This window comes from Rissa tridactyla, chromosome 3 (assembly GCF_028500815.1).
Source record: "Rissa tridactyla isolate bRisTri1 chromosome 3, bRisTri1.patW.cur.20221130, whole genome shotgun sequence".
In the NCBI taxonomy this organism is placed as follows: Eukaryota; Metazoa; Chordata; class Aves; order Charadriiformes; family Laridae; genus Rissa; species Rissa tridactyla.
In genome coordinates, this window is record NC_071468.1 from 73104184 (window position 1) to 73121414 (window position 17231).

Below are 17231 nucleotides of genomic sequence, written 5' to 3' on the forward strand. Positions count from 1 at the left end.
AGTTTTCAATACTCTTTGGACCAGACCCTTAAAATATGGTTGCAGCAGTATCACCACCATATTACATGATTGCCTCTTCTCACCCTGCATGCAGTTGGAAGGTATTCAAGCCAAGCCCAGATTTATACCAAAATATTTGCCATGTGTTTCAGATAAGGTATAATAAACTTTGAACACGGCAGAACAGATTTTATGTCCAACATTCCCTTTGAAACGCCTTCATCTTTCTCCCTCCCTTTTCCTTCTCACACCCCTGCACCCTCATGTTTTATGTGACAGCGTTGCTGTGGGACCTTCAGCAAAATAAACCTCAGCCAGTGAAGCAAACACGAGCACCTTGTGAGGTGTGACTGACTTCTGAGCACAGCCCTTTTCCTTTGCTGCTGTTTACAGATGACATAGGAGCCCTGGTTGGCCCTGCCGCTCGCTTAATTGACTTAAAGCTGGTAGTGAGCAAGTGAAACGGAAACATGGCATTCGTTACCTTTTTGATCCCCTGCTTTGTGATCAGCACTGATATCGCTTTCTCTTGCCAGAATACTGACGACTTCGTGGGTGCCAGTTCTCCGGGGGACATTGTTATTGGAGGCCTGTTTGCAGTTCATAGCGAAATGCTGCGTCCAGAAGAATATCCCATCAAGCCGGTAATTCAGAATTGCGCTGGGTGAGTAATACTGGAAAATACATCTATAGCAAAGAAGAGATCACTGACTCCGGGCATGTACTTCTTATATTAAGATCAACAAAATCTATTTCTCTTGCATTTCGTAGTCTTTAAAAAGACTTTTGGCATCACATAAATTGCAAGTAAATTAACACAGGATGATAAAATATGGCAAAGTTACAGTAAAAATTCTGTGGCTGCCTGAGGAAGGGAATGAGCATTTGATCCTATTTCAGTCTTCATATCATAATCAAATACCCTTGGAGGTTTGTGCCGAACAATCATTTAATTTCCATATAAATGCTAATTTGTTGCTATATATCTGAAGTACTCTGCTGTGCAGTTGTTCATGATTTATTATGAAGTTGCACCTACGTGATTTGAAGACAGGCAGACTGTTCCATTTTACCCAAGCACATATTAAAGTACGACCCCCGCCTCACAGGGCAGCTCAGTTGTAATCTATGATAGTACCTTGCTGATTAGATTGTAATTATTGTTATAATTACTGTAATTATTACACTTTGTGTTATAATTGTGGCATTATGTTATAGGAGAAACTATATATAAGCACCATGTAATGTATGCATTCAGCTTCAGAGTGTGTATGAGAATATTTATTTTGTTGGCTCCAAATCCTCCTGTGCTTGAAACATCCAATTTTCTGGAAAGAATGCAAAGGAAACCTGGTGGAGAACTTCATTTTAAGTATATAATAAAGCTTTCCTAAGCCCAGGAATTCCAAATATGCATTTTCTTTAATTTTAATACAGGTGTAAATCCTCAAATTTTATTTGACTTTTACATGCAACTTAATCCCACATCTGAACCTAATAATTAGCCGGACATGAAGGTATCCATCTGGATTTATTTCAAAATGATGATGAAGTTGATAATTTTGTTGGTCTTCCATTCTTTTTCTACGGAGTAGAAAATTTAGTAGCCCATTTGAAATTTAATTTAGTTTGCAAGATTTGTAAACTTTAGAGAAGCTTGCCTGAGAGGAGGTTGAATTGCAGACATTTTGTGCAAGCACAGTTCTGATTAAACATCTGATATGACATCCACTGGAGATAAGGGGAATAGCTGTACTAAGTCTAGACCTGACTTCATCAGGTCTAGAGAGTGTTTTAGGAACGTCGATGCAACCACTAGAAGACCTCAACCCCTGAAATGTTTTCTTCTATTCTGAAATATTTAGTTCTTTCTTTCCTCTGTTTCAATGCTTTTGGTGAAAGTAAATACATTTTGAAAATGCTTACTGGACAGATGGAGTTAACTGAAACAGCCCCACTGACTTTGACAGATGCTTCCTGAATGTACCACTTTCAATTTTTCATGTGCCACGAAAATTTGGGGTTGAGTACCTGTTTTTTCAGAAAATCATTTTTATTTGGGTGTAATTTAAATTTTGTGTTTATTTTGCTTAGTCTCCGACTTAGGTGAGGCAAAAATGTGCGTTTTCTAATCTTTTGTACATTAAAACCCAAGCAAATCACACAAAATATGCTATGCATCATTTCTTTTCAGTAGTTGTCAAGTCCTAAGGGATATGCTCAAAACAGACTTTGCTTTGGCCTTGTTCCCTGCAATGTTTTTCTAAAGTAAAGTTTCTGTGTTTCCTGACAGCTTTGAAATTCAAATTTTTCTTCAGACGCTTGCAATGATACACGCTATTGAAACAATCAACAATTCAACGCTGTTGTCTGGAGTTACTCTGGGCTACGAGATCTATGACACGTGTGCAGAAGTTACAAAAGCCATGGCGTCTGCTCTGAGGTTTCTGTCCAAATTCAATTCTTCTGAGGATGTTGTAGAGTTCAGGTGTAACTACTCAGACTACATCCCGAGAATCAAGGCAGTCGTTGGAGCCAGCTACTCGGAGGTGTCGATGGCAGTTTCAAGGCTGTTGGCTTTGCAACTAATCCCGCAGGTAGGTTTGAGGGAATTATGTCATTTTGGACAGTGGGTCAAATCTACCGCGGTTAGGTTAAAGGTGCAGCTCTGATCACAGGGATTGCAAAAGCCACACGCTTGCTACAGAGCAGGATTTGTCTCAATCGAAGAACATGAGGAGGGGTGGGATTCAATTCCCAACGTAAGGCTTGATTCACTTGCCAAAACAAAGGCAGTAAGGGCTAGTTTATATGCCTGAGGCACATGCATCTAAGTGCTATTTCAGGATGATGCCGGGCTCTTGTCAGCCTGGTGGCGCCAGTAGTCAGTCCTGCATGGCTGTGCCAGTTACTCCAGTGTACCTGGGGTGACTCTCGAGGACTTTGTTCAGGCAACAAAGTTACACCTGCCATGTTTAAGTCTGGCTGGTGGTCAATATGGTGGTGAATACTCAATTTCAAAGTGGAAAAAAAAAATTTAAAAAAAGACAAAATCGAATTTGGCCAGAAATTTGGAAAATCTCTCCTGCCTGGGAGAGATTAGATGTTGGAGTCTGTTGTAACTGTGGGGAGGGAAGTGAGGAATGTTGCTCTAAAACACAGTTTTACTGTGCCATTCTTCAAGCAGTTGTAGAAAAGAGGGAATACAACTCTCTAGATCCGCACTGGTCCTTCCCAAAGCATCCTTCTCTATTTCTGACCCCTCTAGGACTAGTACAGTCCCACACTTGCACTTAGGCCAGTGCTTCCATTTCTACTTTCATCATTTTAAAAGAGCTGGGGTCAAGACCAGGACCAATTGAAAAAAAGGAAATCTGCTTCCCCACCACCCTGTGTTGCACATTGGGTTTAGCAATTTGACATAAATTCACTTCACTACTTCACTGCAAAGCAACATAGTAACCAAAAATGTCGAAAAGACATAAAATCTGAACTAATCGAAACTTCTAACTGAGTCTTCTCCTCCGCAACAGTAGGAAGTAATTATGACTTCCAGCTCCACCACAGAAGCTATAGTAAGTATGAAAATTAAAATGCCACACTTGAACATAATTAAACAAATCTGCATTGGAACGTAGAAATGGAAAAGGTGACCCAGCAAATTTTTCTCTTCAATAGCGTCTGCAATCTTCTGACATCGGTGAGATTTGGTAGCCCCTCCGGACAAGTGACTCTCATTTTGGAAAGCTTAGATTTATTTTTTAAGAACTGTCAAGCAATGTAGGAAATGTAAGTGTAGGGAAAAAAAGCTCCTACAAACAAATAGAAAAGGATTAAAACTAGAGAGATTTAAATGACAATGTTCCCTTTATGTTTTTCTAGCTATAGTCACAAGGAAAGGGTAATAAATCTTTTATATGAAAGAATTATAGCATTCTGTAGCATTGGTTACTGTTTGTTTTTCTAGGAGGTTCTCCTAACAGACTTAATGGTCCTTTAAAAATATAGTAATTAAACCTTGCAGAGAAAATATGTATGTGGGTGAACGATACTAATATACTCAGTGATAGAAAAATCCTGAAAAATGTAAGGGTACTAGCAATTTGGATAACGACTCAAACAATGTTTAATGCTTCCAATGTTTTAAATATTGTTTTGAATGGCATGTTGATGGTATCTGAACAGAGTAGACCAAGAATCTTATACCAGCATAACTGTCATAACCATTTTGAAAGGTTTTATTCTCTGCCTTCACTGAAGTAATTATGGTATGAGGATGAAAATAGCAGAACCGGTCCTGGGCATGAGTCTGCATCCGAATAGCAGGGTGAGGGAACCTGCCCCATTTGGCTGCACCTTGCTGATGTTCACTCACAGGAGGAGGGAGCCCTGGGTCAGGCTGGATGAAAGAGCAATCATGGCAGCTTTGGATCTCTTGGTGTCCTTTGGAGGAGATCGCTTCCATAACTGAATTGTTCGCTCTTCCTAGGTCAGTCCTGCGTCATCAGCTGAAATCCTCAGTGACAAAATCCGGTTTCCTTCTTTCTTCAGGACTATCCCCAGTGATTTCCATCAGACAAGAGCAATGACCCACTTGATCTGTGAGTCTGGGTGGAACTGGATTGGAGTAATAGCCACTGATGATGACAATGGGAGGTTCGCTCTGGAGAGCTTTGGGGTCCAGGCCATGGCAAACAATGTTTGCATAGCTTTTAAAGAAATGCTGCCTGCCTATCTCTCTGACAACACCTTTCACGCCAAAGTTGATCGTGCAATTGAGAAGATTGTCAAGGAAACCCGAGTAAATGTTATTGTTGTCTTTATGAGACAATTCCATGTGCTCAAACTATTTAAGAAGGCAACTGAGAGGAATGTAAATAAAATTTGGATTGCAAGTGATAATTGGGCGGCTGCAGTCAAAATCAGTACAATTCCCAATATCAGACAGCTGGGGACAATTGTGGGATTTGGATTTAAAAGCGGAGATATCTCCACATTCCAAGATTTTCTGAGAAAGCTTCATGAAAAGCGCACTGACAACAACAAGTTTTTACAGGAATATATTATGCTTTTGTCAGTCTGTGCACACTTGGAGTACCACGATTTTCAAATGTGCATTGCAAACCAGTCCCAGGATGATCTATTGCAAAATGTTGAAAATAATCATCTGATCTGGAGAGATGATTTTTTGAATGCTAACATTGAACCAGGATTTATCCGTAATACCATACTTGCAGTCTATGCCATTGCTCATGCCATTAAAGGGCAATGCAAAGACAGAAACTGCAAGGATCCCTCTGCCTTCACTCCCTGGGAGGTATGATGTTAATTCTTTCACTTCTCATTCTCTCTGCAAAACTTTCACCTTATTTTTCCTCCCACATTCCTGGATTTACCAGCTTGGTCCTTTTACTAAATGACTTTTTACTCCTGTTCCTGCCTTTCTTCACCAACTGAAATCACAGACTATGTGCTAGAGCAGCAGTACCTAACCATTGCAGTGCTGAGAACCAGAATCCAGTTTTACTGCCCCTTTTTTTTTTGGCTCATGTAGACACAGAAGCTCCTGGTGCTAAGCCATGGCTATGTTCTGCTGTAGATATAGAATGATTATTGCATTTCACGCATAGATAGCTAGCTGATCGTGAGTTAACTGCATACCCACCATCTCCTCCTTCAGGGGTACAATAGCAATGGCTGTAAACACATGGCTCCACAGGTGCAGAAGGGACCTTTAGCTGCTGAGCTTCATTAGCTACCCTAACACTTCCCCCATCACCTTCAAAGAGCACATAGACTAGACTCCAGCTTGGATGAAGGCTCCAGCCTGTAGGCTCCTTGCTGGAACGTCTTGTTAGCTTCTCATGTGGGATAGAACAAAATGTATAGTCAATTGGCAGTTGACTTATCAGCTATTCAGCTACTAGTGGTTGGTCCTATTGCTGCAAATCACCATAATACACAGCAATGAGCGCTCTTGAGAGATGGGGAAATTGCAGGATAGGAGCATTCACCAAAGAGTTTTAATTTTCTTCTCTCTCTCTCACCATTGTCTCTGTTTTGTGTGAATTCAGGTATTTTCCTCTATAATGAATCTTTACTTGAAAGTGAAAATGCAACAGACCGTTCCTCTCTCTGATCTTGATTTATACTCAAGTGACTGGTAGGAAAATTAGACACAATCTTTAAGATGGGTGAGGTACTTGTTATCAAACTATATTGGGTGGGAAAAGAAGAGGAAAAATCACACAAGTAAACCTGACCTGACCTTTTACCCAGGAATCTGCTCAGGAGTATTCACTTTTACACACTTTTACTCAGAGGATTAAACAAAGTTCATTTAAAAGTCAAACAACCACTGAAGCACTCTGACTTGCTCTGACCCCTTATGCTAGGTCAGGGCAGGTCAAACCAAGATAGGGGATTTGAAAAAAAAAACCCAATAACAATCAAACTCATACATGCATTTGTTAATGCAAATGAGAAAAATTCAGGACTGCTCTACTGCAACTTTATGGAGCTGCATTTACATCATTGCTGAATTAAATCCCAAATGACCCTAATTAAAAGTCCCATTAAGAGGCTAAGAACTCGTGAAGAAAGCCAGAAGAGATAGTTATTCCCCCTGTGCTGTTTTCACAATACTTTTCCTCAACACTGAATTTAAACCCTCCAGAAATTGATATATATACGTAAAGCTTAGGGGGCAACTAATCCGTATGACACATCTCCACATACGGAGAAACGACAGAGGCATTCATGTTACAGCCTTTGCAAAAATAGCAATCAATTAAATCAAAATGTTGATAATTATTAGCCCCTTCTGTCTGAAGCTGAAGATGTGTTCCAAAAGCTCTGTTGTTCCCATATTGTTAGAGAAATTGGAAAGTGGAGAAGGGAAAGATTAAATGACTAGCTTGGTTATATACAATAAAAAAATTCCTGTTCGGTCTCACAAGACTGCAATATCCAAATCAGATGAAATGTTGGTTAGAAGCATACTTTGGTTCTTCATAATTGGTAGAGATGCAGCGAGAGTTTATGATGAAGTCTGAGAAAAAAGACACATTATACATGAAAAAATTGCATTCTATATACGCCATATGTATTATATACACACATATATATGCCAGAGCCTTTTGAAGTAATAAGTCATTACGTTCATTAAATGCTACAAATATCACAAAAGGATCCCTGTAAGAGTGTGCTTTTCAAAGGGCTTTTAAATTCACCAAAACCTTGGGGTTTTTTCTTGTTACCTGATCCCTGTTGCCAAAATTTGTTAGACCTGCAAAGGGATAAAGCCTTTACTTCAACTAAGAACCACAGTAACTAAGGAAAGTCCTTCTGTGGTTTCCCCATGAATTGAGAGTGGGTTATATGTGCCTTAAACTGTCCTTTTCTAGAGCGATGCAGAACTTTTTGATCTGGCAGTTTGAGACGAGGGAGCAAGACATCTCGCCCTGTTGAACAGAATGGCTTGCGGTAGGAAAGTTGATAGCTGCCTTATCAAAGCATGCTTGTTATGATATTTCCTACGATCTATCAAATATGGCCTGGCTGTTTATTGCCATTGTGCCACTGACCACTTCATTTGAGCAAATGAGCACATACTGTTCATTTAACAGTTCTGAGTCTCACCTTGCAACACACAGTATCAGTCAGAGCCTAAGCTGAGAACAACGTTAGAGTAGATAATTCCAGGCATGTTGGGGGAGGTTACTTTGAAAGCAAAAGCTGCCCAGATTGTGACAGTAAAGTAACAACAGCATCATCATTCATGCTTGTAAAGAACAAGAGGTTCCAAAAGTTACAAGAGAGTTCCAAAATGCCATTATTTCTTGCAAGCAAAAAATCTTTTCCTTTCCCATGATTGTACCAAAATTTCCAAGGCTGGAAAAAAATATTGACATGAGTATTTGTACACATTGTTAAGAAAATTACGTTAAGGAGTTAAGAAATTATGATTTTTCTTATTAATAGATTTTTATGGTCAACAGGATTGTCTGAATAATGTAATTCTGTGTAGGATGTGAAATTAAACAGTTATAAAGATACTTTTAATATTAAGATTTCTTTTACTCCTAAAAAGCAGTATTTCTTTTTAACTTGATATTATCATACAGCTGTTAAACTATTGAATTTATCACACCGACATGATACTGATGTATGTTATTGTTCCTTATACTTATGTTCAGCTGCTTGAAGAACTTAAAAAAGTTACAGTCATTGATGATGGTAAAGAAATCAAGTTTGACCCCAATGGAGATATGAGCACCAGTTACGATGTACTTCTTTGGAAAGAAATTGATGGCCACATGGAAATCACCACTATGGCAGAATATGACCCAGAGAAAGGTGACTTCATCTTTGAGGATGAAGAGAAAAAAAAAGAATTTCTGGATTTAAAGGTAACTTTTAATTTGTTGACATAACATGTGAAATTTGCTTCATATGTTTTCTTCTTCCTCCAGCATTTGCAACTGAAACGTGTCAGATAGATAGAAATCTCTCTTGCGGTTTCATGTTCTCCTTTTAGAGCAGAGTCCTCTCTGGGTTTATCTGACCACCTTCAAGCACCCAGAGAAGCACGTTAGCCTGTAAGCAGGCTCAGTGATTTGAAATTGAGTTATTTCTCCAGAATGCTCCTATAAAGTTTCCTAAGATGAGCAAATCAGAAGTTACGTCTATCCTAAGGATGCTATTCCAGAATCTTGAAAAGGGGTTTTAAAATAAAAAATGACCATGTATAAAAGCTCCCTCTCTTCTGTAACACCACCATTTATTTTGTACATGAAGACTCATATCTGTTGACTTTACTGCTTAAAAAAAAGAAAGAAAAAAGTGTTGATTATTTGCTCCTGTTAGAGCTGAGGTCAGCACAACTACAGTCTGTTGTGGAGTCTGAGGTAGGTGGCACCACCTGGACCCCTGGCACTGGGGGTGCCACTGGTGGACTAGTGGGTGGCCTGGGCTAGTTCCAGCTGGGTAATCTGTTGCCTGTGAATGGCTGGAGCTCTTGGTTCCTCGTGCAGCTCTGTACTGCAAAGTATTCACCACTAACGAGACAGGGAGAGGCTGCTCCCTAGGTGGGCTGAATTTGAGTCTCAGCATGTGGACTCAGCTGACAGAAAAGGCTGAGGGCGGAAGAAAACCTCAAATCCCACCCCTTGGGCGCTGCCCAGGATGGCAAGGAAATAACTCCACCTCCTTGTGAGGGGAGTTTCCCCACCATCCTGGAGGGAAAAGAAATAGCCAAGCCCCTCAGGACTGCTTCTCCATTTTACAAAAAATTGTCTTTGGAAAGGGGACCTGAACTCAGACCTCAAGAGAAGGCCCCGATCGCCCTTCCCCAGAGTGGTGCTTCACGCTTCAGGGATGAGCTGCCAAGGGTCAGGAACACTGGAGCCACAGTGCAGAGCACCCAACAAGGTGTCCCAATGGAGCTGAAGTATCTCCCCCAAGCTGAGGTGTCTCCTCCGGGCTTAGAGCAGCTGAGCTGATTTCAGGATCCCATCTGTGAAGCAGCCTGCTCGAATCCCCTGTCAGATGCTTCTAGGCTTTCTTTGGAGCTGATCCTCAGCAGTCTAAATCCCACTTTCAAAGCTGTATGGGGCGCTTTGATCTCACGCTTAAACGTACAGACAGTTCCACTGATTGGCATTCAGGGCCAAAAATTAAAATTATCAGGTGGATAACGCCCCGTCCTGATACTTGTTGAATGTGTGGAGAAAATACAAGAAACACGGAGCCTACAATGCCTTTTTTCAACATTATTTTCAGATTCCCTTAAAATATGTTAGGTACAAAAAGAAAGTGCAAATTGCAGAGTGACTGGAGGTTTATTTTAATGGCTCTCGGTAATTAATTGGGCCTGAGCTGTTTTTTTTTTTTTTTGTTCTCTGTACACTGCAGAAGGTTCAGTCAACTTGCTCCCAGCACTGCAGGCCAGGGCAGATGAAAAAGGTTACAGAAAGTCCCCACACATGCTGTTACGAGTGTGTTCACTGCCCAGAAAACCATTACAGCAATCAAACAGGTAAGGAACTGTGATCCAAATAAAGGTTTATTTAGACAGCAATACAATTGTTTTGTTTGGATATAATGTGCCTCGGCAACCTTGGATATAATTTTGGAATGGGATTAAAATATTTGTTTATGCTCAGTTTCCCACATATGAGTGTTTGGCCTATAAAACTTGGTTGAAACGCTTTTTAGAAGACCAAACGTAAAGCAATTAGATTTTCCATGTGACTAGCATTATTCTTTGTCAGGATGGAAAGTCTGTCTGATTTATCAGTGAGACTGACTCTCATTAAAGTAGCCTTCCTTTCCTGTCTTTCTGCAGTACACACAGTCCAATAAGGAAGAATTTTTTTACTGTGAGGGTGGTGAGGCACTGGAACAGGTTGCCCAGAGAAGTTGTGGCTGCCCCATCCCTGGCAGTGTTCAAGGCCAGGCTGGATGGGGCTTTGAGCAGCCTGGTCTAGTGGGAGGTGTCCCTGCCCATGGCAGGGGGGTTGGAACTAGATGATCTTTGAAGGTCACTTCCAACTCAAACCATTCTGTGAGTCTGTGAAGTTCAAGGGTTTTGTATTTTGCTTACCAGCATATTTTTTGTCTTACTGGGGAGCACTGCGAAGTTTGATATAGATGTACAGTAATATTTTCTGGTATCAAATCTGATGCATACTGCATCATTTATAGGTTTGAGAGGGGTTTTTTAAAGGGGAAAATTAAATATGGAGAAGATGGAATTAAGAAATTTGAGACACAGTGTACTTTTAATATCCTGAGAGCAGAAGGAAATTAAATTCTGTCTTTTTAATTTAAATAATTGTGAAATTTCTCCATATCAGAGAATAGGAGTTTTACAGCAAAAGTAACCTTTCAAAGCATAATCTAAAGCAATGTTTATTCTCACTGTTGTATTCCAAAAGCTGTTTGTAAAGAGAAAGTTAGGTGCTTTTTTTCTGATCGAAATAGGTAAAAGAAAGAAATGCAGTTCCAGTTTCTGTAAGATAATTGGTTTAATCTCAAGTCATCGTTCAGGTTTCAGTTAAAGTTTGCCTGTCCTGAGCTTTGCTCATTTATCAGCACTCCGTGAAGACCAAGGCAGTCGTAGGACCCTGCTCATGCTCCCTGTCCCCTCCCTGCTCCTGGCTGCTGGCAACCCCTGCTCCCAGCTGGCAGGTACTCATCCTTTGCTCCTTCCGCCACTGCCACCGCTGTGCCGCCGCCACCGCAGCCACCTCTGCCACCGCAGCCCCGCAGCTCCTCCGCCTGGACGGCGGCAGCAATAGTGGGAAGCAATCCTCAGTCCCTTCTGCTCCCCTTAGCATCCCTTCCCACATTCCTCTTGTATCTCAAGCCTCGATAATCCACTCCGCGGTTTATTTACTCCAGGTTTCCAAGCTATCTTCCTTGTTTTCTGCTTTCAGATATGGATTACTGCTACCGGTGTAACAACAAAACCTACTGGGCTCCCATCAACAGTACCACATGCTACAGAAAGACAATCCATTTCCTCGCCTGGAGTGACTGGTTTGCTATTTTCCTCCTCCTCCTGTCCGCTTTTGGGGTTGTGTTGATTTTGTCAATTAGTGTAATATTTACTAAAAACTTGAACACACCAGTCGTAAAGGCATCCGGAGGTCTAACTGTCTGCTATATTATCCTCTTCAGCCACTTCTTGATTTTTTTAAGCACCGTCTTCTTCATAGATGAACCCACAGAATTCAAGTGTAAAACTAGGCAAGCCCTCTTCGGCGTAAGTTTTGCACTCTGCATTTCATGTATTTTAATAAAGTCACTAAAAATTTTACTAGCCTTCAGCTTTGACCCCAAACTGCAGAATTTCCTGAAATGCGTGTATAAACCTGTTCCCACTGTGGTCACCTGCACTGGAATTCAAGTTATAATTTGCACCTTCTGGCTAATATTTAGGACACCTTTTGTAAAGCAGAATTTCTCAATCCCAAGGGCAATAATTCTGGAGTGCAATGAGGGCTCTATTGTGGCTTTTGGGATTATGCTGGGCTACATCGCTGCCCTAGCCTTCATTTGCTTCATATTTGCCTTTAAAGGTAGGAAGTTACCAGAGAACTACAACGAAGCTAAATTCATCACCTTCGGCATGCTGATTTACTTTATAGCGTGGATTGTATTTATCCCTGTCTATGCAACTACATTTGGCAAATACCTGCCAGCAGTGGAAATCATCGTTGTTTTAATATCCAATTATGGAATCCTCTGCTGCACTTTCCTTCCAAAGTGCTACATCATCATTTACAAGCAAGAAACAAACACAAAATCTGCCTTTCTCAAAATGATTTCCACATATTCCTCCAAGAGCGCAGGCAGCGTTGCTGTTAGTCAGATTTCTTTGGATTCAAAGTCTTCCAGCTCCCGAGCCACTGTCTCAGACTCGTGTAAATCTGAGAAAAACTCTGTGAATGGAAACTGCCATTTCCAAGTGCCGGGGCAGAGACTAACAAAAGGCAAAGTTCTTCCTAAAAATACTGCAAGGACTATGGCCAGGAAAAGACTCTCCAGCATATGACTGGCCAGCATTAAAGTCCTAGAAGATGAAAAGCCATATTAGGGAGCCATTTCTCTTTCAGGTCTCTTTCCTTTTCGGCATCCCCAAAGAGAGCAGGCCACATGAAATGCCTTCTCCTCTGGTACTTAAGCAGTTATCCATTACCAGATCTGCAAGGCTCTCCTTGCTCACAGGGCCCAGCCCCTGCTCCTGAGGGCACCATGAGGTGTGGTCCCCTTCAGCAGCTCCCTCCCTTCCCTGCCCCGCTCACGTAGACCCGTGGGAACCTCTTCCGCAATCTCACTGCCCCGGGTGTGGCAGAAACACCAGGAAATTATTATTTCTTGCAGATATGTAAGTGGGAATATATGGGTTTGCCCCACTTTTTTTTTGCCTCTTTGATGCCCAATTGTTTAAGGAGCTCCTCTTCTCGCCAGGATCTGTTTTACAGATCAAACAGAACCCTCTCCCAGCCTTTGTTTGCTAGGATAAACAAGCTGAGTCCTTTAGTCTCCACTTTTAAGATAGGCTTTCCATTCTCCTGAACATCCAACCCTTTTCACCTGGTATCAGTGAATCCTTTTTTTCTTTCTTCCCCCAGAATTGCACACCTTATTCCAGACAAGTGCTGCAGTAACTTTTAAAGTTCCTTGTAATTACCAGGACAATAATGAACTCGAGTCAAGCCTGTATAAAAATTAAATAATTTCTCTGGAGCTCTGTAGTTATACATATGGTCAGCTACTTTTTTTCCATACTCAGAGGAAATACAGTGATTCACCTCACGCATCTCCTCCAATTCTCTTACTTGAGGGTGTAATGTCAATGTGTAATGTCAAAACTTACACACTAATTGGTTCCTCTCATTCGCATAAATAATATGACCGTGATCAGCATGAGCGCATCCTGGGAATTTTCGCTTTTTTGATACATATTTAAAAAAATCTGATTTTCAACAAGAAAGTGACAATGCACCATTCTGGTAGGCAGAAGTAACAGCAGAATGAACCTGTATGAGCTGCACTGGATGGGTCTCTGCTCTGTAGCCCCGTGAACGTAGCTATGCCGTGCCTTCCATACTAGAGGCAAAAGGCACGTTCAGAGAAGGAGGAATTTTTCTTTTGGGACAATGGTACCACAGAACGTTTTCAAGCTCCAAACAGCAGAGCTGTGCTGTCAGGCCAGGACTGTGACGAATACTTTTCTGTGTTCCTAAAGCCCGCAGCCCAGACCATAGAAACATTGCTATTTTAATTTCTGTGCCATGTTACTGTCAAGTTATGCTAAATTCCTTGAGTTTTGTCCATGCTTCTATTTAGAACTGGAATAACTGGATGTTGTGGCAGGCCAAAATAAATTTTAGTAAATTTGGTGTTACACAGACATATTGTGTTATTGTTATGTACACTATATCTATTTTTCTATCATTTCTATTTATATGTTCTAACCCATAGCCATATGATTTTTCTACTCATATTTTGTTAAAAATACCTATAAATCACGTTTCAACAATGGAAGCAGGAAATGAAATCATTGTGACATGTAGGCCATATATGTAATACATACCTATGAGACATTTGTAAAGTAATTTGAATGGCAAGGGTGCAATTTATATACATATTTGAGTAATTACATAAGTTCTATAGCTGATCAGAAGAATGAAGGTTTACGCACGTGTATTTATATGATGAATGCTCTTCATATATCAGTTGTTGTGAATACTGTTCTGAATATGACGTTATGTATGATAAGGTTAAAAGTCCTGCAGGTTGGCTGTCAATGCAGCAAGAAGTGTCTCTGCAAAAGAGAGAAGCAAAGCTTCCATTGCACAGTGACTGCCAGCACTCAGCTGGTTAGAAAAATCAATTTGACTCGAACGTTGTACCTCTATTTGCTGTTTTCAAAAGTGTTGAGCATGTCATGTCTTGAAGATATAAGGAAAAGGGATGATTAAAGCCATATAGTTATTTAAAACTGAGTTTGCTTACTTAATTTCCTTACCTTTCCCCATGAACTTTGGTTTGGCCATGAAGAGCAGCAATGCACACACCTGTGCAGCATTTCCACCCAGTAGATCTTAAGCTGCTTCTTACAAACCCCCTTTAGGTTGAAAGCTAAGTATGGTAGGGCATTCCTCCCTACAGGACAATGGGGAAAGTGTCTTGAGGAACAGGACATGGTGACAGCATTGTGAAGGTCTCTACGGAAGTATCTTTAAGAACAGACATCACACATGGCAGAATTTCAAAGGAGTCCTACGTGCTACATCTGCCTCTCCAGCTACTCAGGTCTTCTGCGTAAAGCACAGTCAATGGTGGAGCTGAGAGGATGTAACAGATTTCCTAGGCAGACCTGGCAGAAAAAAGCGATGCTGTACCAAGCTGTGAGACATCTGGTTTTAAATGCCTTGTCTGCAAGAAGTAGGTAGAACATAAAGGGATTGTCCTACCCTATGCAGAAGACAAAAAAAGCTGAAAATCGGGGTTCATGATGCTAGAGGGAGCATTTGTGCACATTGCCCTGCCCAGAACAGTAAGTATTCCAGCAATCTAACTATTCCTGTTACCAGGCACAGGGACATTAATGAGCCTGAAACAGATTTCCATCCTTGGAGCACAGAACAGGAATCACCTTCCTGAGGCACAGAGAAGTCTCATCATGACCACCCTGGAGCCACAACCTGTAGGTCAGACCATGCGGGCACGAAGGGGTTAGAGCCCACCCTGCTCACTTACTTTGGAAAGATCCCTACTTCTCAAAATGCTAACCTCCGTATGTGCCCACCTGCACATTTTCCATCTCTGAGAGCCACAGAGAGTACAAATGTTCCCAAGTACTCTGCTGTCCACAGAGAAGTCAAGCATGAAAATCTCATTTGTGGAGCTCAACAGGAGGCTGTTCTGGATGTAACCGCTATTTAACTTTTTGGGGGTTTATGTCATTCCTTGTTAATATTGCTAAATGACACATTCTGAAGCCACTATCACACAGTGTGCAATATCTCTGGGGAGAACGAAGACTATGAAGGCCACCAAGTTTTTTCAAGTCCCCTCTTCCAGGGCATAATTCCCTCAAGATTACAGTAGCTCTATCTCTGCAGATGCCTTCCAGCTGCCCATAATCTTTAGAGCAGTTCTTTGGCGGGTGCCGAGGACTATTTATGTGAGCCCCAGGCTTCCTCCCAGCAGCTCTGCAGACGGCCTTTGGAGCTACAATGACTCAAAATGTGCAGGTTACCAGCATGACTAGCGACAAATGGCAGTGTTTGGGATGCTGCTCCTAACGAGTGATGCCGAGCAGCCCAGCCCAGCTGTGCTGCCTCTTCCTACCCTTCCCAGCTGTGTCTCCAGAAATGAGGAGCACTGCTTGACACCACCCCGCTCTCTTTGAGCAGGAAGAAGGTGAAGGCGAAGGGGTTACGGGCAGACTGTAACCCCAGTATCACCCTTTAGGTCATTTCTATTGATGTGTCTTCATCTCCCCAACAACATTCTGAAATAGAGCAGAGCCGCCCGGGGAGTGTGTGTGTGCAAAGAGGTGCATACTCTTCATTATTTTTAGAAGGACATGAGAAAGTTGGTGTGGAGCTTTGATTCAGAGCGCTGGGTTCTTCTGTTTAGGGAATGGCTCGTTTGCAAACAGAAATTTTGTTATGAAATAGAATGTGGGAAGATTTTTTTTTTTTTTAAGTCGGTATGACTTAAATGAGTTGGAATGGCTTTCGTGTTTTACCAATTATAAGGATATTTTGTTACATTAATGATTTTGGAATGGAAACTGTACACATGTGAATAAGAAAATATCAACATGGGACTACTTACTGAAAAGAAAATGCTTTTTTGAATATCTTTCCAGAAAAAAATGTTGTCCAAACAGCATTTAAAAAAACCCCAAACTTTTAGTATCAAGGACACTAGAACTCACTTTGGTGACAAATTTCTGATCTCCTTTACTCAACAATTTGCTTTCAGAAAAAGCTGCTTAGCTCTGGCTCTGCTCCTGAAAAGAGATAACTGGAGGTTTTGGCTACAAATGGTTCAAGACTCCTGTCCGTGCCGTCACATCAAGCACAGGGCTTTAGCTGCTGCCGGGCAATGGTCCATCCATGGGGAGCGGGGCTTCCTCCGTTCATCTGCAGGCGTTCTGGCGCTGCGTGGTGGATGTAAAATCCTCCGTTGTTCGGTGCATCAGACACAGTTCTGTTGAGACACTGTGTTGCACTGGCACTGGGATCATGCTGGCACGGGCTGTTGCTCACTAAATACGGATTCTGTGCTGTTTCTGAAATATTTTTTTCAAGGATATGTTTTGTACTGAATTTTTTTTTTTTAATAAGAGTTTACTCTGTCCAAGATGTAAAAGGGAAAAAAAAAAGTTTTTCAACTCAAGTAAACAGAAAAGCGTGTGATGAGCGTTGGTACGTTTGAACCTTCTGGAAGTGGTGAAAGGACAGGAACAGGGATGCGGGCAGGTCGGTGTTACGGGACTTGAGCCCGCCTGGCGCCGAGCCGCGAGGCTGAACCGCGGCGGCTCTTACTTTGACCCAATTTTGACTTGAACGTTGAAGTTCCGAGGCCAGAGATGCGCTAGGTGAGCAGGATGGCTTCTCGGGAGGACCATCCCCCGCCGCTGGCCGGCGACCGCCCCGCCCCGCCTCGCCTCGCCTCGCCTCGCCTCCGAGCGCGGACGG

General features: G+C 41.7%; 1 protein-coding gene across 1 annotated transcript; it reads left to right on the forward strand.

The window, feature by feature from the left end:
• Positions 1–470: 470 nt before the first annotated feature.
• On the forward strand, positions 471–14415 carry GPRC6A (G protein-coupled receptor class C group 6 member A). The gene is made up of 6 exons (XM_054195751.1): positions 471–664; positions 2294–2597; positions 4490–5317; positions 8199–8411; positions 9916–10039; positions 11442–14415. The coding sequence occupies exons 1-6, from the start codon at positions 471–473 to the stop codon at positions 12560–12562; spliced, it is 2784 nt and encodes a 927-aa protein (XP_054051726.1). The 3' UTR covers positions 12563–14415.
• The last annotated feature ends 2816 nt before the right edge of the window (positions 14416–17231 follow it).

Coding starts and splice junctions, on each gene's coding strand:
- GPRC6A (XM_054195751.1), top strand. CDS start 471: ATGGCATTCGTTACCTTTTTGATCCCCTGCTTTGTGATCAGCACTGAT. Junction 665..2,293: donor GTAATTCAGAATTGCGCTGG/GTGAGTAATACT, acceptor GTTTCCTGACAG/CTTTGAAATTCAAATTTTTC. Junction 8,412..9,915: donor AAGAATTTCTGGATTTAAAG/GTAACTTTTAAT, acceptor TGTACACTGCAG/AAGGTTCAGTCAACTTGCTC.